Below are 24,016 nucleotides of genomic sequence, written 5' to 3'. Positions count from 1 at the left end.
AGACCTCCAAGACAAACCATCCCCCCTACATTACTATAGACCCCCCAGGACAAACCACCCACCTTACATTAGTATAGACCCCCCAGGACAAACCACCCCCCCTACATTAGTATAGACCCCCCCAGGACAAACCACCCCCCCTACATTACTATAGCCCCCCCAGGAAAAACCACCCCCCCTACATTAGTATAGACCCCCCAGGACAAACCACCCCTCTACATTAGTATAGACCCCCCAGAACAAACCACCCCCCTACATTAGTATAGACCCCCAGAACAAACCACCCCCCTACATTAGTATAGACCCCCAGGACGAAACCACCCCCCTACATTAGTATAGACCCCCCCAGGACGAAACCACCCCCCCTACATTAGTATGAACCCCCCAGGACGAAACCCCCCCCCTACATTAGTATAGACCCCCAGGACGAAACCACCCCCCCTACATTAGTATAGACCCCCAGAACAAACCACCCCCCTACATTAGTATAGACCCCCCAGGAGAAACCACCCCCGTACATTAGTATAGACCCCCAGGATAAACCACCCCCCTACATTAGTATAGACCCCCCCAAGACAAACCACCCCCCTACATTAGTATAGACCCCCCAGGACAAAACCACCCCCCCTACATTAGTATAGACCCCCCCAGGACAAACCACCCCCCCACATTAGGTTAATTTAAAACACCTGGGCAGCAGCTGGAGAGGAGAGGACAGTGTGCAGCCGCGCCGCCAGGGTGGAGTGTGTCAGGCTTGGGCAGCATGCGTCAGTGAGACACAGGAGGTCGGAGGAGGAGAACTGTCTGGAACACGTTGGGCACGGGCATGGGCCGCCCCCCCCCAGTGACGTCAGTCACATCACTGCGCGGCTGGTCTCGCACACAGAGACAGCCGCTCTGATCTAATTTCGCTCTCCTCCTCTGACAGGAGGAGGGAGGGTGGGCTTCGGCACTCGGCAGGTCGAGGCAGCGACCAGCAGAGAGCCGCCTACAGACAAGGAAGAGGAGGAGGAGGAGGGAGGGGAGCACTCTGGCACTTCAGCGCCCCCACCTCTGTGGCGCCTGGGTGCCCTGCACCCCGTGCACCCCGTCCAGGATCGGCCCTGGCCGCAAGTCCGCCAAAAGTCCGTCAAAAGGGCTGTCGGACTTTTGTAGCCGAAAAGTCCGACCGTGTGTACGCGGAGTCAGCACATGTGTATGAGAGAGCATGGAGTGCTTCACAGCTGTGACAAAGTGTAAACTATCTGGGCACTGTTTTGCTAAGCTCCTGCAGTGGCGTCTCCAGCTTTCATAGGGGGGGCACATGGGGGGACAGGGACAAAAGCAGGGGGGCAACTATAAAATGCAAAAAAATATATATTTATTGTATTGGGCCCCCCCCCCAGGGTGGCAGAAAACAAGAGATATCTGTCACCAGCATACCAAGAAAATATAAGGGTCCAAAGCAGTGGGAGAACTATCAGGGTTGCAAAGGTTGTCTTGCCAGCGGGCCCTGGTGTTCTGCTCTTGCTGTCCTGCCCCTGCTATTGACAGCACTGGTCTGGTATCTCTTGGAATTTACAGGCTGGTTCTCCTGTCCTAAGAACGGGAGAAATCAGTCTGTTTTTTCAGTAACTGAGAGTCCTGGTGGAGTCCTTCCTGCAACTCGCTCTTCTCCCTGCCAATGAGGATGCAGGGGAAGGAGCAGATCGGGCGGCCGTGGTTGTGTGAGCGCTCGCATTATGCAGTGTCAGCGAGCAGAGGGAAAGGGGGGGGGAAACACCAGGAGCTGACTGGGGACGCTCTCCTTCTCAATAGAGACTGTGTTACTCCAGCGGCGGCCCAAGTAAGATGCGGCGCATCTGCTACAAATGCAAACAAAAAGACATTGCCTTTTTGTAAAAAATAAAATAAAAATGTTTTTTTAATTGGGGGGGGACATGTTGGGGCACAGCATAATGCTGGGGGGGTCAGGGCCCCCACTGCCCCCCCTAGTGACGCCATTGAGCTCCTGTGGCTTTTCTTGTATCCCGAAGCAGGTGGAAGCATCAAAACTAAGTGTGGGACTGGTATATTAGCAGTGATTTGATGTTACCATGATTGTGAACCGTGCTTTATTTTTGCAGAAGAAACCTGTTTTTGATTGTTAGTGATCTTGGGCTCTCCATATTACAATGTGTATACCCACAAAAAAAAATTACAAAATCTACTATTCAAGGAACAGGTGTAACTGATGTGCATACTCACATGTAGGCGTGTAAAATACTTACCAGTAATGCCAATTTTTGTATTTTTTTTTTTTTAATGCGGTGCTAGTTTACTGATATTTGTATGTCTGTGTGTACAGGCCCATCGAAAGCAATGTGCTGTGTTCAGATCAGTAAAAAAGAAAATATGTTTGATTGCTTAAAAATTTTGTGGTTTTGGCACCCATTTACAAAAGCCTGTAGTGTAAGTTTACTATTTTATTGAAGCAGTGTTGCAGATTTAAAAACAAGCACTTTGTCTCTGTTTTTTTGCAGTACGGTATCCAGATGGGAAGATAAGACTTTACTGTAAAGGCGCTGACACCATCATATATGCTCGGCTGCATTCGAACAACTTAATCAAGGAACCGACTCAGAAGGCGTTAGATGTGAGTCTGTATTACATTACAGTGACATGGGGGTGGGGGATTTTTATTTGGCACAATTCTCTTTTGCCTTCGGGTTCCTTAACCCCCCTGGCGGTATGATTATTTCAGATTTTTGCGTTCAAAGCGGTACAATTATTTTGCATAGAAATTTGGCGTTTTATATTGTAGGCCTGTAATTCTTAGCAATAACACACTTATATCTGTCCATCAAGAGTCTAGTAGATATCCCGGGTATGATGAAGTTTGAAAAACAAAATCATAAATTATAATATAATAAATAAATAAATATAAATAATTATAAAAAATAATAATAATAAAATACATTTCCCCACGATTCACTATCGCTCAATTCTGCAAGTGTTCTAATTTACTATCGCTCTTTTCTAGCTGGTCTAAAACCACTTGTGACGTAAAGGGACACTTTTTGGTTGCTATGGACAATCTCCAGTTTCCAGGCAGAAAGAACAGTATATATAATATAAAACTGCATGCAGGGCATTGGACAAAGCACTGGGGACAAAAGGGATGTGAAATGATTTCATACAGTACTGTAATCTGTAAGATTACAGTGTACTGTACATGTTATGAATTTTCACTTTTTTTGAATTTGCCGCCAGGCTCCGCCCCCGTGCGTTGCCACGCTCGCAGGGAACAGAGCCCGGCACACAGGACATTGTGGCGGAGCACAGAGTCCATGGACACAGCGGGGGGACATCGTAGGATCCTGGGGACAAGGTAAGTAACCTCTTCCAGGATCCTGCAATGCAATCCCGAGGGTGGCTTGGGGTTACCACTAATGGTGCTGAAAATTAACCTCGAGCCACACTCGGGATTACCGTCAAGGAGGCTACAGGATAATTCCACCTTTTGCAAATATAAATAAAAACAAATGCACCAATATTGAAAACGAACAAAGATGTAAATGTATTCGTTTGCATTTGAGCCTGCAAAGCATTGCGATCAGTGGATCTGGGGCTCGAGGGTGCGATGCTCTTTCTGCTGCAGAATTTTCTTCCAGCTCATGTCTGTATCGAGGTATGGACCTTTAGTTTCAGTGCTGGAAGAGCAGGAAGTGTTGTGGCATCACTGCACTTGTAGTACCTTGAGTACTACTCTGGTAGCAGGTGGAGCCATGCACAGCCATGCCGATATTCAAATCTGACAGCCAGTGGAGAAAAGGTCCCCTAGATTCCGTAAGGTGGAAGAAGAGATTTAGGTGCTTTGAGGGCTGTGTTACACTCTAAACATGAGTGTAACTTGCAGCATGGTCTGAATGGTACATGTTTTCAGACCATGCTTTCAGACATTTTTATGCATTCAAGCATTTATTTTTTTTTACTAATCTTTATAAATGATATAGGGTCTGGGATTAAAGCGGGGGTCCACCCACACCGCCAAAAAAAAAAAAATATTAAAAGCCAGCAGCTACAAATACTGCAGCTGCCGACTTTTATTACATAGCCACTTACCTGTCCCAGGGTCCAGCGATGTTGGCAGGCGATGCCGAGAACCCGCTCGGTTCTCGGCAGCTGCCGCCGTCATCCTAGGTGAGGGAATCAGGAAGTGAAGCGTTGCGGCTTCACTTCCCGGTTCCCTACTGCGCATGCGCGAGTCGCGCTGCGCATCGTAAGTGGTCCCCGCTCTCTCCTGGGAGCTGTGTGTTTCCCAAGAGACAGCGCGGAGGGACAGGAAGAGGCATAGACTCCCATGGGAGTCTAATCCGGAAGTGGGTGCAAATACCTGTCTTAGACAGGTATCTGCACCCCCCTCCCCCCTGAAAGGTGCCAAATGTGACACCGGAGGGGGGGAGGGTTCAGAAAAGCGGAAGTTCCATTTTTGTGTGGAACTCCGCTTTAAAATTACCATTTCAGTGTTTGCAGATGACACCAAACTATGCAGTGGAATAACGTCCTTACAGGATGTCTCCAACTTACAAGCCGACCTCAATGCACTTATTGGGCGACTATGTGGCAGATGAGGTTTAACGTTGATAAATGTAAAGTTATGCACTTGGGGGCTAAGAATATGCATACATCATACATACTAGGGAGAGTACAACTGGGGGAATCCGTAGTGGAGAAGGATCTATAATATAATCAATAATAGCATTCAATGCCAAGCTGCGGTTTCCAAAGCAAGCAAAGTCCTTTCTTGTATTAAGAGAGGTATGGACTCCAGAGAGAGAGATATCATTTTGCCCCTGTACAAATCATTAGTAAGACCTCATCTGGAATATGCAGTTCAGTTTTGGGCACCAGTTCACAAAAAAGGATATCAGGGAACTGGAGAAAGTGCAGAGAAGGGCAACCAAACTGATAAGAGGCATAGAGAAGCTCAGCTATGAGGAAAGATTAGAGGAACTGAATTTAGTCTGTCTTGAGAAGAGGAGATTAAGGGGGGATATGATCACCATGTATAAATATATAAGGGGTCCATATAGTGAACTTGGTGTTAAGTTATTTACTTTACGGTCAACACAGAGGACAAGGGGGCACTCTTTACGCCTAGAGGAAAAGAGATTTAATCTCCAAATACGGAAAGGTTTCTTCACAGTAAGAGCTGTGAAAATGTGGACTAGACTCCCTCCAGGGGTGGTTCTGGCCAGCTCAGTAGATTGCTTTAAGAAAGGCCTGGAGTCTTTCCTAAATGTACATAATATAATTGGGTACTGACATTCATAGGTAATGTTAATCCAGGGAAAATCTGATTGCCTCTCGGGGGATCAGGAAGGAAATTTTTCCACTGCTGTAGCAAACTGGATCATGCTTTTGCCTTCCTCAAGGATCAACTGTGGGTATAGATTTGGGTTAATGGGATTGTATGATATTATATTTTATTTATTTATTCATTTTTATGGTTGAAATGGATGGACTTGTGTCTTTCTCCAACCTGAATAACTATGTAACTATGTAAGCTTGTTCATTTTCCTGCCCCCAGCCTGTGATTGGAAAGTGAAGCAACATAAGAAAATAATGTCAGTTATAAAGTAACAAGGATATTGCACACCAAATGCAGTTTGTAGGAAAAAATGTACTCCATAGTCAGGAATATAGTGTGTGTATACAGTGAGCTATCCTAATACCACTGAGGATAAAAAAAGGATTTTTCTCTTTTAAAGCAAATTGAAACACACTTTATTTGACATGCATATATTTAATTCTTGGCTGCTGTGAGTTATTGCTAGTTGTATCTTGTTTTAAATACAACTTTATACATTGACATACCCAGTCTGTCCAGACAGTCTGGTCACCTACTGACTTGGAACCATCCACAGGCAGCTTAACTCTTCAATATGACACAAAAGTTGAATCCAAAGCAATTTGACTTGACTTCATATAATTTTAGTTTAGTTTAGTTTATTTCGTACCTGTAAAAAAAAAAACAAAACAAAAAACATACAAAATAAAAGAAGTAATCATTCAGTAGAAGCAATTCTCTGCGGCCTTTGATACTGTTGACCACCCGCTCCTTCTCAATAAGCTACATTCCCTTGGCCTCGGAGATTCTGCTCTATCCTGGTTCTCTGCCTATCTATCACAGCGCTCCTTCAGTGTCACCTACAACTCTGTCTCCTCCTCTCCATTGCCCCTTTCTGTGGGGGTCTCCCAAGGCTCGGTTCTTGGACCCTTCTCTTCTTTATCTACACCTCCTCCCTTGGTCACTTGATAACCGCCCACGGCTTCCAATCCCACTTATACGCTGACAACACCCAAATCTATCTGTCTACTCCTCACCTCACTCCTTCAGTCTCCTCTCGCATTACTAACTTACTAACTGACATATCAGCATGGATGTCACACCACTTCCTTAAACTAAATCTCTCTAAAACTGAGCTATTAATATTCCCCCCCCCACTCGTGCCCCCCTCCATGACTTTTCCATCAAAATCAACATTGCAACTATCAGTCCCTCCCCTCACGCCAGGGTACCAGGTGTAATCCTAGACTCAGACCTGTCATTTCAGCCCCAAGTCCAATCGTTGTCAAACGTTTGTAGAATTCACCTCCGTAACATCTCTAAAATTCGCCCCTTTTTAACAAATGAAACCACCAAGCTCCTCATTCACTCCCTTGTTAACTCTCACCTTGACTATTGCAGCTCCCTTCTCATTGGCCTGCCTCTCCACAGGCTCCTCCCCTCTTCAGTCTATTATGAATGCTGCTGCCAGACTTATATACCTTACCAACAGCTCAGTGTCTGCCAACCCTCTACTTCAATCCCTACACTGGCTCCCAATCACCCAGCGAATTAAATTCAAAATACTAACCACAACATACAAAGCCATTCACAACTCTGCCCCGAGGAAATATCATCCAAATCATCCTCTCCGCTCTTCTCAAGACCTCCTCGTCTCCTCCTCCCATGCTCGTCTCCAGGATTTCTCCAGAGCCTCTCCCATCCTCTGGAACTCACTACCTCCACCTGTCCGGCTATCCCCTACTCTTGCTACCTTCAGGCAATCCTTGAAAACTCATCTCTTCAGGAAAGCCTATCACGTCTCCAACTAATCTTTTACCACTTCCATCAGCTCATTCCCCACAGTTACAACCTTTTGTACCACCTGCCCCACCCTATTAGATTGTAAGCTCTTCTGAGCAGGGCCCTCTTAATCCTCCTGTATCTTATTGTATTATAACTGTATTGTCTCCCTTTTATATTGTAAAGCCCTGCGTAAACTGTTAATGCTATATAAATCCTGTATAATAATAATAATAGTAGTAGTAGACAATCACAAAACAAGTTAAAAGAGAAGACGAAAAAAGAACTATAAACAATAATTTCGTTTACATATCCGAAAAGGAGTAGGAAGAAGTACAAACTCAAATCCCACCCCTTCACAATTATACAAAAAAGAAATTATTCAATAACAATATTAATAAACAAACAATAAACAGACAATTTCAAGTTTAAACACCTTCCTTCTTATACCTTGAAAAAAACATTTCTTTATTTCTTCTTTTAAACTGGTGTATGCTTAGACATTTTTTGAGCTCCACATTGAAACTGTTCCACCATTTCACTCCACAAATAGAAATACAGAAGCTTTTCCTAGTTGTCTGTGTAGTCAGAGAGTTTTAAAATTAAATATCTGGTTTCGATCAGGATTCTGTGCAGGCCAGTCAAATTCCTCCACCCAAAACTCGCTCATCCATGTCCTTATGGAACTTGTTTTATGCACTGGTACGCAGTAATGTTGGAACAGGAAGGGGCCATCCCCAAACTGTTCCCACAAAAATGTCTTGGTATGCTGTTGCCTTAAGAGTTCCCTTCACCGGAACTAGGGGGAGAAGCCCAACCCCTGAAAAACAATCCCACACCATAATCCCCCTCCACCAAATGTTTTGGCCCAGTGCACAAAGCAAGGTCCATAAAGACATAGATGAGCAAGTTTGGGGTGAAGAAACTTGACTGACCTACACAGAGTCCTGACCTCAACCTAATTGAACACCTTTGGGATGAATTAGAGTGGAGACTGCGAGCCAGGCCTTCTCGCCCACATCAGTGCCTGACCTCACAAATGCACTTCTGGAAGAATGGTCAAACATTCCCATAGACACACTCCTAAACCTTGTGGAGATCCTACCCAGAATAGTTGAAGCTGTTATAGCTGCAAAAGATGGGCCAAGACAATATTGAACCCTACGGACTAAGATTGGAATGCCATTAAAGTTCATGTGCGTGTAAAGGCAGAGGTCCCAATATTTTTGGTAATATAGTCAGGTGATTATAGTTATAGTTTATATAATTATAGTTGGGTGATTTAAGGCTCCTATGTCAAGAAGGTTGACCACCACTGTCCTATGTAGAATTTAGACTGTTACAAGAATATTGTGTGGAGGAGTGTGGAAAGGAAGAACTAGGTAAGGCAAAATATAAGCAGATTAATCTTCAGCTTTAAGCATTCTCTGTGTTCCTCATCAGGCGTTTGCCGAAGAGACTCTTAGGACCCTGTGCCTGTGCTACAAGGACATCAGCGAGGAAGAGTTTGACATATGGAGCAAGAGGTATAAGGCAGCCAGTGTGGCAATCAACAATCGTGATGAAGCTTTGGATAAAGTATATGAAGAGATTGAAAATGACCTTGTGGTATGTGACACAATCCTTTGTACACAATTATTAATATTAAATACAACCTGTCAAGTTGCCTGCACAAACTATCCACCATTCATATTCAACATACACTGCATATGCCGCCATATTGTATATTCTATCATACAAAAACAGTTGCAGAAGAGAGAGTCTTGCCAATGTGAATCCAATTAAACACAACCAAAACTTTTTTTATACTTTTAGATAGAATGGGAAGGGTTAGAACCGCTACCTGTTTAAATTCTGCAAACATCTTTCTTTATCACCTTAATAACATAATAGGCATTCGACATATAGGTATTACCAATGGCCATGATAAAAAAGATTGTCTCAGTACTACAACCATTAATTATGTCACTATCTATTTTGACATAGACTTTTTAATGATCCTATTGTTATGTATTGTAACTGCAACAGTTGGACACTATCCCAATCTCACTATAGTCTCGGGCCAGGGGTCTCCAAACTTTCTAAGTAAAGGGCCAATTTACAGTCCTTCAGGCTTTAGGGGGCCAGACTTTGGCCATTGGGAGTTGAAAATGTCCTGGTGTCATCGGAAATAAACAATGCCGCATCTTTAGTGGGAAGAATAATGCCTCATCATTGGTATTAGTGGGCAAAATAGTGCCCTATTGTTTGTGTCAGTGACAAAAATGATGTCCTTTTTGCTCATGTCACTAGAAGGAATAGTGCCACATGGGCTGGATAAAGACAAGCAAAGGGCCACATCAGGGCCACAGTTTGGAGACCACTGGTATAGGCCAAAGTGATAGTATACATTCATTTTTGTGTGTAGGCTTGTGGGCCTGGGGGTACTAGTGGGGATTAAGCCCCTGTTATTTTACTGCAATAGTATATTTAATGTATCTGTAGGGGACAAGTGTAGGTGAAGCTAGCCATTGTGCCCATAGTTGATAGGATTTTTTAAGGGGACTCTCTGTGCTATGAGACTTAAAGTGTTTGTTACCCCAACGCTTCAAATTCCTGATAGGTGCCTGCTGTACCATGTACTTGTATGAGAAAATATCCTGTTCTCTTTGTGTGAAATCCATGGTGTTCCTGCTAGTCAGTCTGCTTTCCTGTTAAAAACTGATCACACTAAGCAGGAGAACACAGCATGGTCAGTTCTCTAGCTATTCTGGGAACTCAGCCTGCTCTCCTCCAATGATCAGACTTGTCCAGACACAGTCTGTCACTGAGAAGCTTGGTGTGCTGCTGTTTCTCCTCCCACCAGCTCTTATGGAGCTGAAAAAAGAGGGAAGGTACTCACTTATAAGAAAGGGGAAAATAAGTATTTATAATTTTTTTTTTTATATCTATACAAAAATGTTTTGCCTTTAATTTCTATTTTAAATGTTAATGGCTTGTTTTGCAAGGTGATCGTTTACAATCACTTTAATAAACACCTGTTCTTCCACCGATTTCTCCAATTTTCACCTTTTTGCCGAGCTAATGGCCCCCAGCAGAATATTCTTGCCTTGACACTTCTGTATGTTTCAGAAGCCCCTGCTGTGCACTGTGGTTCCGCCCCTGCATCATTACAGATTCAATTAGAGAGAGACAGTCTAAAGGAAAGCATTTGTGCTGAGCTTTCTCTGCAAAAATTCCACAACCTTTCATTCAACCAGTGTTATGGGTGTACTGTAAAATATATTTATTTATAAAATAAAGATTGTAAAATAAATAGTAATAATATATTAAATATCTACTGTCACTTGGCTGTAGTCTGTGATCTTCACTCCCACTCCACTAAAATGTTCAATCTCCATAACACACAGAGAAAGAGAACAACTGGCAAACCCTTGTAAAGGAATCTCTCCAACATCTTGGAAGATCTCTACATGTGATACTGAACACTTCCAGAATTGGAAATGATTGGTATTGCTCTATTCTTATGAGGGGAATCAGGAAGGCAATAGCCAATATTAATTCATTATTGTCACACAACTGGGTGGGCTCAGCGTGCAGTGTTCTGCATCCCGAGCCCACCCTTTTTTGAAGCCTATTAAAGCCTCAGGCTCTAATCACGTGCTTAAAAAAAAAAAAACATTGAAATCCATGTGTCCAGCGCCCTGCATGTAGATTAGGGGTCGGGCGCATGGATTAGGGGGGCAGCGCCCCTGCGACCCTTATGGACAGGCCGCCACTGACCCAGTAGCATGTGACCTTGGTGGACACAGTTGGGTCCAAACATGGTTAGTTGACAACTTTGTCAAGTATGGCCGGATGCTACCGGAAAGAGAAACACGTTAACCAAAGCAAGACCTCAGACTATTTCTTCAATTTAGTTTTGGTGTTTAGATGGGAAACATGCTGGGTTTTCCATTTTGAATGTACTTTTTATTTTACTTTTTTAGTTACTGGGAGCCACAGCAATCGAAGACAAGTTACAGGACGGAGTGCCAGAGACTATCTACACTTTGGCAAAAGCAGATATAAAGATCTGGGTTCTAACCGGAGACAAGAAAGGTAAACTGGGCTGTATAGTTCTCAAATAAAGCAAGACTAAAACTTCTATTTATTCCTAGGGAGATGCCATCCTTTACTGGAATGCCAAACTCATGGTGATTGATTTACTAAAACTGGAGAGTACAAAATCTGATGCAGCTCTGCATAGAAACCAATCAGCTTCCAGGATTTATTGTCAAAGCTTAATTGAACAAGCTAAAGTTAGAAGCTGCAACAGATTTTTCACTCTCCAGTTTTAGTTAATTAACCCAATGGCCTCTACAGTGGTGAAAAAAATTATTTGATCCCCTGCAGATTTTGGAAGTTTGCCCACTTACAAAGAAACAAAGGTTCTATCATTTTTATCATAGGTGTATTTTAAATGATAGAGACAGAATATCAGCCAAAAATTCAGAAAAATACATGATACAAATGTTATAAATGAAGTTGCAGTTCAGTGAGTAAAATAAGTATTTGATCCCCAAGCAAAACATGACTTAGTACTTGGTGGAGAAACCCTTGCTGGCAAGCACAGAGGTAAGACGTTTTTTGTAGTTGGTTACCAAGTTTGCACACATCTCATGAGGGATTTTAGTCTACTCTTCTTTACAGATCTTCTCTAAATCCTTAAGGTTTCTTGGCTGTCGCTTGGCAACTCGAAGTTTCAGTTCCCACCATACATTTTCTATAGGGTTAATGTCTGGAGACCTCCATGACCTGGGCCACTCCATGACCTTAACGTGCTTCTTCTTGAGCCACTCCTTTGTTGCCTTGGTGATATGTTTTGGGTCATTGTCATGCTGGAACACCCATCCAGGACCCATTTTCAGTGTTCTGGCTGAGGGAAGATTTTACAATACATGACCCTGTCCATTGACCCCTCAATGCGGCAAAGTCGGCCTGTACCTTTGGCAGAGAAACTGCCCAAAGCATCATTTGTCCACCTCCGTGCTTAACTGTAGGGATGGTGTTCTTAGGGTCATAATCAGCATTTTTCTTCCTCCAAACACGGCAAGAGCTCAATTTTGGTCTCATCTGACCACAGCACTTTCTCCCAATCCTTCTCTAAATCATTTAGATGTTCATTGGCAAACTTCAGATGGGCCTGTACATGTGTCTTCTTGAGGAGGGAGACCTTGAGAACGCTGCAGGATTTCAATCCATGGCTGCGTATTGTGTTACCAATGGTTTGTTTGGTGACTGTGGTTTCAACTGCCTTGAGATCATTCACAAGCTCCTCCTATGTAGTTCTGGGATGATCCCTCACTTTTCTCATGATCATCCTTACCCCATGAGGCGAAATGTTGCATGGAGCTCCAGACTGAGGGCGATTGATGGCTATTTTGTATTCCTTCCATTTGCAAATAAAAGCTCCAACAGTTGTCTCCTCACCAAGCTTCTTCCTGATGGTCTTGTAGCCCATTCCAGCCTTGTGCAGGTCTACAATCTTGTCCCTGACGTTCTTTGACAGCTCTTTGGTCTTGCCCATGATGGTGAGGTTTGAGGCCAGGTTCACACGGGTAAGACACAACACGACAGTTGTACCACTTTGGATCCAACTTTGCCCTGCGACTTGAAGTCTGACATGCGTCCGACTTCAGTGAACAGTGATCCAACTTTGATCCCCGACAATACCAGGCACTGGTGTCTGGTATGAATCTTTAGGGGGAACTCCACGCAAAATGTTAAAAAAAACGGCATGGGTTCCCCCTCCAAGAGCATACCAGGCCCTTCGGTCTGGTATGGATTTTTAGGGGAACCCCCACGCTTAAACAAAAAAACGGCATGGGAGTCCCCCCCAGATCCATACCAGACCCTTATCTGAGCACACATCCCAGCAGGTCAGGAAAGGGAGTGGGGACGAGCAAGCGCCCCCCCCCCTGCCGAACCATACCAGGCTGCATGCCCTCAACATGGAGGGTGGGTGCTTTGGTGCTTTGCACCCCCACCCCAAAGCACCTTGTTGATGAGGACAAGGGCCTCTTCCCGACAACCCTGGCAATTGGTTGTTGGGGTCTGCGGGCAGGGGGGCTTATCGGAATCTGGAAGCCCCCTTTAACAAGGGGGCCCCCAGATCCTGGCCTGATATATGAGGAGATATAGGAGGAAATTGGCTTGTGATCAGGAGGAAGGAGTGATCTTTGTAGCAGCATTTAAGCCATAACTAACCACTACACGAAAGAGGAACCATAGGAGGATCTTCCCAAGCTGATAATATTATTTATCACAGGTTTTTTTTAAAAGCCCTTAAGGTGAGGGTACACCTGGTGGGGGCTGTGTGCACACCTGCATGAAGACATCACCATCACGGATTATTATGTTTGGACTGTTGCAATACTAAAGATTTTGTTGTGTGTAATACACGGAGCATGCGCATTTTCCCTATATATATATTTTTTGGACATTGCATTAAGATTTTATTTTTTGCTCTATGTTTATGTTTGTATATTGGACTTTTTATATTATTGAGGATTTGTGTGTATCACACGAAGCATGTGCACTTTAATTATATATTATATTTTATGTTTTTTTCACATTATAGGATATATGCATGAGTTATTCGTTTGATATTCATTTTTTGTTATTTCTTTTATTTATGTTGAACGCTGCACATTTGGTATATCAGTTTGTATTGTCACATTTGGGAAATGTGGATAGTGTTGGTAGCTATTTATTTTTATTTTTGTTTACTTGTATTTTTATTTTATTTTTAATTTTATTTTTATTTTTTATTTTATTTTTATTTTTATTTATTTAGTCTTTGTTTTTAGTTTTTATTGAGGTTAGTAGTGTGTCAACTCACAAGGTTATACCTAAATGGTTGCATGACAAGTTATAGTATTATTTTACATGATTTTTATAGCCCCAACAGTTTGCACAATGCTTTGCTGTGAGGGAATGACCTGATAGAGAATATAAAGGTTCAGTTGTTAAGAAGAGCTGGGATAGGTTTGCCTAAAGAGATGAGTTTTTGGAGATCGCCTAAGAGCAAACAGAGTAGGGGATAGTCGGACAGATTGGGGTAGGGTGATCCAGAGGATGGGAAAGGCTCTGGAGAAATCATAGAGGTGAGCATGGGGAGAGATGAGGAGGGTACTAGGCAGCAGGGGGTCTTTGGATGAGCAGAGTGGACGATTTGGTTGATATTTTTGAGGAGGTTGGTGATATAGCTCAGAGCAGGGTTTCTGGATGGCTTTGAATGTTGTTGTTAATATTTTGTACCATTTTACAATACTGGCTCGGCCACATCTTGAATATACTATCCAATTCTGGTCACCGATCCTCAGGAAGGATGTGCTTGAACTGGAGAGAGTCCAGAGAAGGACAATAAAGCTAAAAAGGGGGCTGGAGGACCTCAGTTATGAGGAATGACTACTGACTAAAAACGTATTCTCCCTGGAGAAGAGACGCTTAAGAGGGGATATGATCACAATATACAAATCCTTTAATGGTGACCCTAGCATCAGGAGGAAGCTTTTTAATCTTAGGTCTCTAAAAAAGACATTGGTCACACAATGAAGTTGGACAAGAAGTGGTTCAATCCTAAACTGCGTAAGGGTTTCTTACTGTTAGAGTGGTAAGAAGGTGGAACTCCCTTTCACAGCTGGTGGTGTCAGCCTGGAGTGTAGATAAGTTCTAACTTTTAGATTTGTTTCTTAGAGAACAAAATGTACAGGGATAAGGAAAATGGTAGTCACACACACACACACACACACAAACTCAGGTTCAACTGGATGGACTGGTGTCTTTATTCACCCTTATCAACTATGCAGCTATATGTTGATAGAGTGGAATTTGGGGGGGGGGGGGGTTGGTAGAGAGGGATGGCAATGGTTGAGTGTTTGATAAGCTGAATGACCCTGAAAGTAGTATTCATGATAGACTGAAGGGAGGATAACCTGTGTAGAGGTAGGCCAACATAGAGAGAGTTGAAATAGTCGAGGCAAGAAATAACAAGAAAGTAGCTTTGTGGTGTCAAGGAATGGTCTTAAGAACCATTCTCCCTTCAATACGCTGGACTTTCCCTTTAATAGTCATCACATGAAACATTGCCTAACAGTTACAGATACTAATGATAACCTATTAAACACCCCAGATTGTTCTTTGTGAATCAAGTCTAATAGGAAATTGAAACTATTATTTATTTCAGAAACAGCAGAAAACATTGGCCTAGCCTGTAAGCTTATAACAGATGAATCTGTTGTAACCTATGGAGAGGAAGTCAAGTAAGTACACATTACATTACTGAAAGCAACCCTGTCAATCACCTAAACAAAATAATTATGACAGTTCCCTGTTATATTCACCTCTCCAGTGGCCCATGTCCCCTACCATCACTTTGTTCCAGTGCTGCAGCCTCCATCAGTCTCTCAGCATGCAAAAATTCCAGTGGTGTTGGATATCCCAGGTCCCCCTCCTTGTTATTCCAACCTACAACCCTTACTGCTGGGTCCTGTAGTGAAATAGAAGTCAGAGGGGAATGAAGAGATGGTAGGAGACACAAACCGCCAGAGAGCCGGAGCCAGAGTGTATGCCTCTTCTGTTGTAGGGAACTAGCGTTTAACCACTTGCCTACCAGGTACTTTTACCCCCTTCCCACCCAGGCCAATTTTCAGCTGTCAGCGCTGTCACATTTTAAATGAAATTTTTTAATTTTTTTTCACACAAATAGAGCTTTCTTTTAGTGATATTTACTCACCACTGGGTTTTTAATTTTTTTGCTAAACAAACGAAAAAGATCGAAAATGTTGAATACATTTTTTTTTATAGTTTATCATAAAATTTTGTAAACAACATAATTTTTCTTCTTCACTGATGTTCGCTGATGAGGCTGTACTGATGGGCACTGTTAGGCTGCACTGATGGGCACTGATGAGGCGGCACTGATCAGGCTGCACTGATAGGCGGCACTGATGAGGCGGCACTGGTGTGCACTTATGAGGCAGCACTGATGAGGCTGCACTGATAGGCGGCACTGATGGGCACAAAAAATAATTTGTTTCATAGTTTGTTATAAAATTTTGCAAACAGGTAATTTTTCCCCTTCACTGATGTCCGCTGATGAGGCTGCACTGACGGGCACTGATAGGCTGCACTGATGGGCACTGATGAGGTGGCACTGATAGGCGGCACTGATGAGGCGACACTGTAAGGTTGCACGGATAGGTGCCACTGATGGGCACTGATAGGTTGGCAGCACTGATAAGTGACACTGATGAGGAGGCACTGATTGGCAGCACTGGTGGGCACTGATTGGCAGCACTAGTGGGCACTTTTGATTCTGCACTAATAATCAGGGTAGATGTCCCTTTAACACAAGCCAGTTTCTGGCTCTCTTCTCCCTTCCTTATGCTGTCAGCGCGAGGAAAGGAAAACGGATAACCACCTTGTGTTTACACCTGTGATCAGCTGTCATTGGATGCAGCTGGTTACGTGGTAAAGGGACGCTGTGATTATACATACTGTTGTTAATAAATAAATCCAAATGTATTCATTGTTAATTTCCCCATTTTGTTTATTGCTCCAGCACTTTGATACAGAGACGAATAGACCGTCAGAAGAATGCTGAGAATGCACTTGAATTGCGTAGACTTAACGAGCTCGATGCCCAGGCTAACAAAAAACGTACATTAATTATAACAGGATCCTGGCTGGTAAGTCATCCTTGTACATACAGATCTCTAGAGGAAAGCATGTTGGAGTTGTCAATAGCAATTGATATTCTCCATATTTATAAAAGGTTTGTTTGTTTTTCCTTTTTTGTTTCTTTTCTTGCAGCACTACCACATCTATGACAAAGGATCAGGCTCTCCACTTCTGATCACCCCTACTTTCCACTCTACCCCAAACCACTGGGTGTACAGCAAAGGGAGATCAATATATGAACTAAAAAAAAAACAAATACCCTAGCCAAGAAAATCCCACAACACCATATATTCATACACTTATAGGAAAAGTTTATTGTTAAGTACCAAAATCCATACAGCCAGATAGCTATAATTGGCCATCCCCACAAAGTACATAACAAAACAGAAAAAAAAAAAAAACAATCCTGTATCCCCAAACCCAAATAGATATAATATCACCAAAAAATCCTGGGACCCACTAATGGTTCCTGATTGGTGTGACTCAGATCACAAAAATATGATCACCAATCTCAAAGCAGATAGACATATACTCCTAATGGAGAAATCCATAATATAATACATAAAAAAGAATGATTCCCTGGCTGTAATACTTTATTTATTTATATGTTTACCTCCCTGACTTGTTCAAGGATTTCAAATGGGCTTTGCCACTGAGCCAGCCAGAAGTTTACTTTCCATAGACGGGACCAACACCAAGACCCTGTCTCCAGGTTAAAGGATTCTTACCCTTGCCGACGTTTTGTAAATCCTGGTTTGAACCACCTAGGCGCTTTGCATACATTCACAGGCATGACTGTTGCAGTTTGGTTACGCATTTAAGAGACATGTTCATTCGCACTCCTGTGGTGGGAGGGCCTCTTTTTCCCAAATCTCTTTTTCAATATCCAGTAGGCCATGAGGCAATCTACCATACAAGAGCTCAAAGGGAGAAAACCCTTTAGTAGACTGTGGGACCTCACAGACCCGCCCATCTTTGTCAGTTTTCTTATGCAACATACTTTTGAGCGTTTTGTTAATCCGCTCCACCAACCTATCAGTTTGTGGGTAATACACAGAGGTTCTTAACTGTTTTATCTTAAGCAATGTGCATAACTCATTTTCACTTTTGACATGATGGGTTTTTTTTGGGTGATCTCTTATGCTATTCCAATATAGGTAAACATACAGAATATTTATTTGGCTCAGTTTTTTTGCTGAGGTGTTTCTCAGAGAAATTGCTTCTCCAAAGCTGGTCAAATAAACTAGGAGAACATGACTTTACTGAGGGCCCCTAGTGGACTTCACCAGGGGTCTGAATAGACCAGAAGCCAATATTCAGTAGTGAGGTAGTTTTCAACACTCACCACAAGCTTCTCTTGGGATTAGCCGGACTGACCGACCACTGTAAATTTTGTGGCAGGGCCAGCAGAAAAAGGTCCATGGTTACCCATTCTGTGACCTGGGAAACTGCATGAGCTCTAGCTGAAGCCACTTCTTACATGATATCCCAGTTTGTTCTTACATCGGAGCCCAGTGTGACTTTTCTGGGCAGTAGGCCAAGGCATGTACCCACTGCACTCATTTCACTATAGTCACACCTAGCTGTCATGTGGACTTAGCTTTTGGAGAAAATGGTTAGCCTATACATCACCTGTGTCACTAATGTTACTCCTCCCTGCCCTGGTGTACTATTGCATCAGCTTTGGCATAAGGGAAGTAACGTCCACCCCTTTGACTTCCCAGCTGGGCTTCTATGTGTTGGTTGTCCTCCTCTCTGCCTCTCTGTTGGGCCACCAGCTAGGCTGCTATGCATTGATTAGCATCCTCTGTGGCTCACAGCTATGCCCTGGTGACCTCCTGCTATGCAGCCAGCCTGGACAAGGGCTTTGACTACACCCTCCATCCATCTTAAAAGGCAGCAGTAACAGTCCATAGAAAACATGCGCCTCTTTCTAGGGACTCATCTTAGACTGCTAGGTGAATCCTCCAAGTGTTTCTTGTACAGCAAAACCACTATCTGTCAGTGATTCGTGCACAAAGTTTTCAAACTCACATCACCAGCCTTCCTAAAGAGTCAAGCATCGCCTTTTGGGATGAAGTAGAAAATACGACCAAGGCCCTAACAGGAGTGTCCCTTAACAAGAACCCAGCTCCTTACTTTCTGAATGATACTCCTTTATTTAATAAGAAATGTAAGAATTCCCAACTTAAACATCTACTAACGACTGCAAAGGCTTGTATTCCGGCATTATGGAAAAGCTCAAGCCCCCCAACCGTAGCCCACTGGAAGGCAAGGATTGAGTAGATTCAGAAAAAGAGAACCTCACCATAATTTTGAAGGAAAGGGAAGACAATTACTGGAAAGTTTGGACTCCCTACTTCTTTTACAGAGATCAGGCCTCTCTTGCTTCTCAGTCATGATATACTCTTGTGACAAATGTTTGAGCTCCTTAACCTGATATGTGGCCCTATCTGAGAGGAAGAACATTCTTCTTTTCTGTTCATTTTTATTCATCCCACTTTCCCTTACCATCCCTTGACCCTCCTTTCTCCTCACTCCCTCCCCCTTTTCTTTTTTACTCTCTATGCCCCCCCCCCCCCCCCCCGGGCTAATCTTTTCTGTACTATATCTGCTGTAAGATCTATTAAATAAATGTAAACTATAAATATGGTCTTGGAATTTAACGCTGATTTAATGAATGCTTCCAGCTCTCGGTCATTATCAGCGACATTTATACGGGCTGCTTAGCCTTACTTTGGTTTGTGTATGCTCTGCCTTATTAGTGGTGTTCTGTAATGCCCGGTCTTACTTACTCATATGGAGTTGTCATATATTCTTCCCATTGTGTTTTCTATTATAATGTCTGATTCCTTAAACATTAAATAAAGAATAAAAAAAAAAAAAAAAGAGTTAAGCATCCTGGCAGGTGGATATGTGGTCTGGGCAGTCAGGCAGCGGACTAACGAAAACTCTTCTTCAGCTCAGACTCCAGGCCTAACAGAGGGATCTAGGACAAGCCTCTTAAAGAGAGACTGACCCATATTTATCACCAGGCTTCCCTGAAGCCCACATCCACTCCAGTCCACAGTGGGTAACAAATACTTTCCATTCATCACCCAGACTTCCAGGCTTTGTCACAGGATGTATATATACACAGAAAGAAAAACAAATTCACTGGATTACAACCCTGTCCCAACAGCAAGTCTTTTAAACACTCATGATGTATCTCAGTATTGGACTTTTGCTCATACACAATCTAAATGAACACAGCTTCACTTATAGTGCCTTGAAAATGTATTCATACCCCTTGAAATTTTCCACATTTTGTCATGTTACAACTAAAATCGTAAATGTATTTTATTGGGATTTTATGTGATAGACCAACACAAAGTGGCACATAATTGTGAAGTGGAAGGAAAATGATAAATGGTTTTCAAATTTTTTTACAAATAAATATCTGAAAAGTGTGTCATGCATTTGTATTCAGCCCCTCTTTACTCTGTTACCCCTAACTAAAATTCTAGTGGAACCAATTGGCTTCAGAAGTCACCTAATTAGTAAATAGAGTCCATCTGTGTGTAATTTAATCTCAGTATAAATACAGCTGTTCTGTGAAGCACTCAGAGGTTTGTTAGGGAACCTTAGTGAACAAACAGCATCAGGAAGGCCAAGGAACACACCAGACAGGTCAGGGATAAAGTTGTGGAGACGTTTAAAGCAGGGTTAGGTTATAAAATAATATCAGAAGTGTTGAATATCATCTCGCGGTGCACTGTTCAATCCATCATCCCAAATTGGAAAGAGTACGGCACAACTGTAAACCTACCAAGACATGGGTGTCCACCTAACTGACAGGCCGGCAAGGAGAGCATTAATCAGAGAAGCAGCCAAGAGGCCCATGGTAACTCTGGAGAAGTTGCAGAGATCCACAGCTCAGGTGGGAGAATCTGTCCACAGGACAACTATTAGTTGTGCACTTCACAAATCTGGTCTTTATGGAAGAGTGGTAAGAAGAAAGCCATTGTTGAAAGAAAGCCTTAAGAAGTCTGTTTGCAGTTTGCGAGAAGCCATGAGGGGGACACAGCAAACATGTGGAAGAAGGTGCTCTGGTCAGATGAGACCAAATTTGAACTTTATTGGCCTAAAAGCAAAACGCTATGTTGTGGGGATGCTTTTCTTCAGTAGGGACAGGGACGCTAGTGAATGATGGTAAGTTGATGGGAAAATGGATGGAGTCAAATACAGGGCAATCTTAGAAGAAAATCTGTTAGAGTCTGCAAAAGACTTGAGACTGGGGTGGAAGTTCACCTTTCAACAGGACAATGACCCTAAACATACAACCAAAGCTACAATGGAATGCTTTAGATCAAAGCATATTCATGTGTTAGAATGGCCCAGTCAAAGTCCAGACCTAATTCCAATTGAGAATCTGTGGCAAGACTTGAAAATTGCTCTTCACAGATTCTCTCCATCCAATCTGACAGAGCTTGAGCTATATTGCAAAGTAGAATGAGCAAAAATGTCACTCTCTAGATGTGCAAAGCTGGTAGAGACATCCCCAAAAAGACTTGCAGCTGTAATTGCAGCGAAAGGTGGTTCTACAAAGTATTGACTCAGGGGGGGCTGAATACAAAAGCACGCCACACTTTTCACATATTAATTTGTAAAAAAAATTGAAAACCATTTATCATTTTCCTTCCACTTCACAATTATGTGCCACTTTACTTTGTGTTGGTCTATCACATAAAATCCCAATAAAATAACTTTACGTTTTTGGTTGTAACGTGACAAAATGTGGAACATTTCAAGGGGTAGGAATACTTTTTCAAGGAACTGTATGTGGACCGGGGCAGCCAGGCAGCGGACTAACACAAACTCTTCTGCAGCTCAGACTCCAGGCCTAACAGAGGAATTTACAACAAGCCTGTTAAAGAGAGACTGATCCATATTCTTCGCCAGGCTTTCCTAGAGCATGCATCCACCCCAGTCCACAGTGGGCAACAAATACCTCCCATTCATAACCCAGACTTCCAGGCTTTGTCACAAGATGTGTGTGTATGTGTATATCTATATAGAGATATATCTAAATATATATAGATATCTCTCTCTCTCTCTCTCTCTCTCTCTCTCTCTCTCTCTCTCTCTCTCTCTCTCTCTATATATATATATATATATATATATCTATATCTATATATAAAGATATATAGATATATATCTATATCTATACAGGCATACCCCACTTTTAAGTACACAATGGGGTTTATTTACTAAAGCTAGAAAGTGCAAAATCAGGCTCACTTCTGCATAGAAACCAATGAGCTTCCAGGCTTTATTACCAAAGCTTAATTGAACAAGCTGGGGTTAGAAACTTATTGGTTTCTATGCAGAAGTGAGCCTAATTTTGCACTTTCTAGCTTTAGTAAATAAACCCCATTGTGTACTTAAAAGTGGCATATGCCTGTATATATACACACAAAAAAAATATCCTTGGATTACAAGCTACTTCCATCAATAAGGCTTTTAAACACTCATGGTGTTCCTCAGTATTGGACTTTTGCTCATACACAATCGAAATGAAAACAGCTTCACTTAATTCATTAAGTGATTAAGTGAACATTTACACCACTTGACAAAGTGAACATGTCCCATTCCTTTAGTAAATAAACCCTAGAGCCAGATATTCTAACCTTCCCCATTGTATTAAAAATGTGTTTTTTCTCTTTGTCCCTGTTGGAGAGATTTCCAATCACTTCCTGGCCTGACTTGGCTGGACATAATAATTCTTATTTTTTTTATTATACAAATAATGTATATTAATAATTAACTATTTAATGCAGAATGAAATCCTCCTGGAAAAAAAAAAGAAAAAAAGAAGGCGCCTTAAACTGAAATTTCCCAGAAGCACTGTGCAGAAGCAGAATGATCTGGAGGAGAAAATAAAAATAACCGCTTTGAAGGAGGAGAGACAGAAGTACTTTGTGGACCTGGCGTGCGAGTGCAGTTCAGTCATCTGCTGCAGAGTGACCCCCAAACAGAAGGCCATGGTGGTAGACTTGGTAAAGAAGTACAAGAAGGCCGTCACCTTATCCATCGGAGATGGTGCCAATGACGTCAGCATGATAAAGAGTAAGATTAAAAACTGTCTAATGGAGTCCTGCTATTAAACTGACTCATGGATAAGAATAAGGAAAAGTGTACGTCCAGATTACATTACAAAGCTCTGATGAAGAGGGACACTGGGAAGATCTGACATATGTTGGCCCTTTTTATAGAACGCAAGGAAAAATAAAATGAATCTGGACATACACTTTTAGAATTGGTTCTTCCTCCTCATTCTTTTTTTGTTTAACTACTGCAGTGACAATAACTAAAACTAAACTTTGCCCATTCTATCTAAAACTAAAAAAAAAAAAACTTTGAGCTATAGACACTGTAAAGTGACCTATGTCATACCTCTCATGCCCTGTACACACGACCGGTTTTGCCGTCGGAAAAAACTCTGAAGGTTTTTCCGACGGAGTTCCGACGGAATCCCGCTCAAGCTGTCTTGCATACACACGGTCACACCAAATTCCGACTGTCCAGATTGCGGTGACGTACAACACGTATGACGGGACTAGAAAACGGAAGTTCAATAGCCAGTACCCAATAGCTTCTGTCTCGTACTTGCTTCAGAGCATGCGTCGGAACAGCATACAGGCGAGCATTTTTTCCGATAGTAATTTGTTCCGTCGGAAAAATACAGAACATGTTCTCTTTCTAAGTCCGTCTGAATTTTCGACGGAAAAAGTCCGATGGGGCCTACACACGGTCGGAATATACGTTGAAAAGCTCCCATCGGACTTTCTGTCAGGAAATTCCGATCGTGTGTGCGCGGCATCAGTATTCCATCTAACAGTACCTGTGCATACAGGCTGTTGCAAGCTCTGTATTGCTCCGCCTCTTGGGCCACAGCTCTCTAGCAATCTCTCGATAGCGCCTGTGAAAACTCAACTTCACCTTCACAAGCCTGATGTACGTAATTCTGCCTGGATACATTGACATCGTCCCTTATTTCCTAATTGGCTATTTTTTTCCTATTGGTTGTGATGTCTGCCAATACGTATAAATATCTCACTTATGGGGACATAGAGAACAATAAAATCCAAATGGGGTTTCTAACTTTTCCTCTCCTCATCCAATGCAAGAAAACAAAATTGTTTTGTCAGGAGAACATGTCTATAATTTCTACACTCA

At 42.6% G+C, this 24,016-nt stretch overlaps 1 protein-coding gene across 1 annotated transcript in view; it reads left to right on the top strand.

The window, feature by feature from the left end:
• Positions 1–24,016, top strand: part of LOC141132194 (phospholipid-transporting ATPase IC-like) — a 151,614-nt gene that overhangs the window by 99,292 nt on the left and 28,306 nt on the right. Inside the window, exons 17-22 of the mRNA XM_073620313.1 lie at positions 2,502–2,614; positions 8,537–8,701; positions 11,062–11,173; positions 15,303–15,378; positions 16,680–16,806; positions 22,618–22,906. Coding sequence (XP_073476414.1) covers positions 2,502–2,614; positions 8,537–8,701; positions 11,062–11,173; positions 15,303–15,378; positions 16,680–16,806; positions 22,618–22,906 — 882 coding nt within the window. The remainder of the gene's footprint in view (positions 1–2,501; positions 2,615–8,536; positions 8,702–11,061; positions 11,174–15,302; positions 15,379–16,679; positions 16,807–22,617; positions 22,907–24,016) is intronic.

Source organism: Aquarana catesbeiana, linkage group LG01 (assembly GCF_042186555.1).
Source record: "Aquarana catesbeiana isolate 2022-GZ linkage group LG01, ASM4218655v1, whole genome shotgun sequence".
Taxonomy (NCBI): Eukaryota; Metazoa; Chordata; class Amphibia; order Anura; family Ranidae; genus Aquarana; species Aquarana catesbeiana.
Note: the sequence above shows the minus strand (reverse complement) of the source record. Positions and strands in the feature narration are given on the sequence as shown.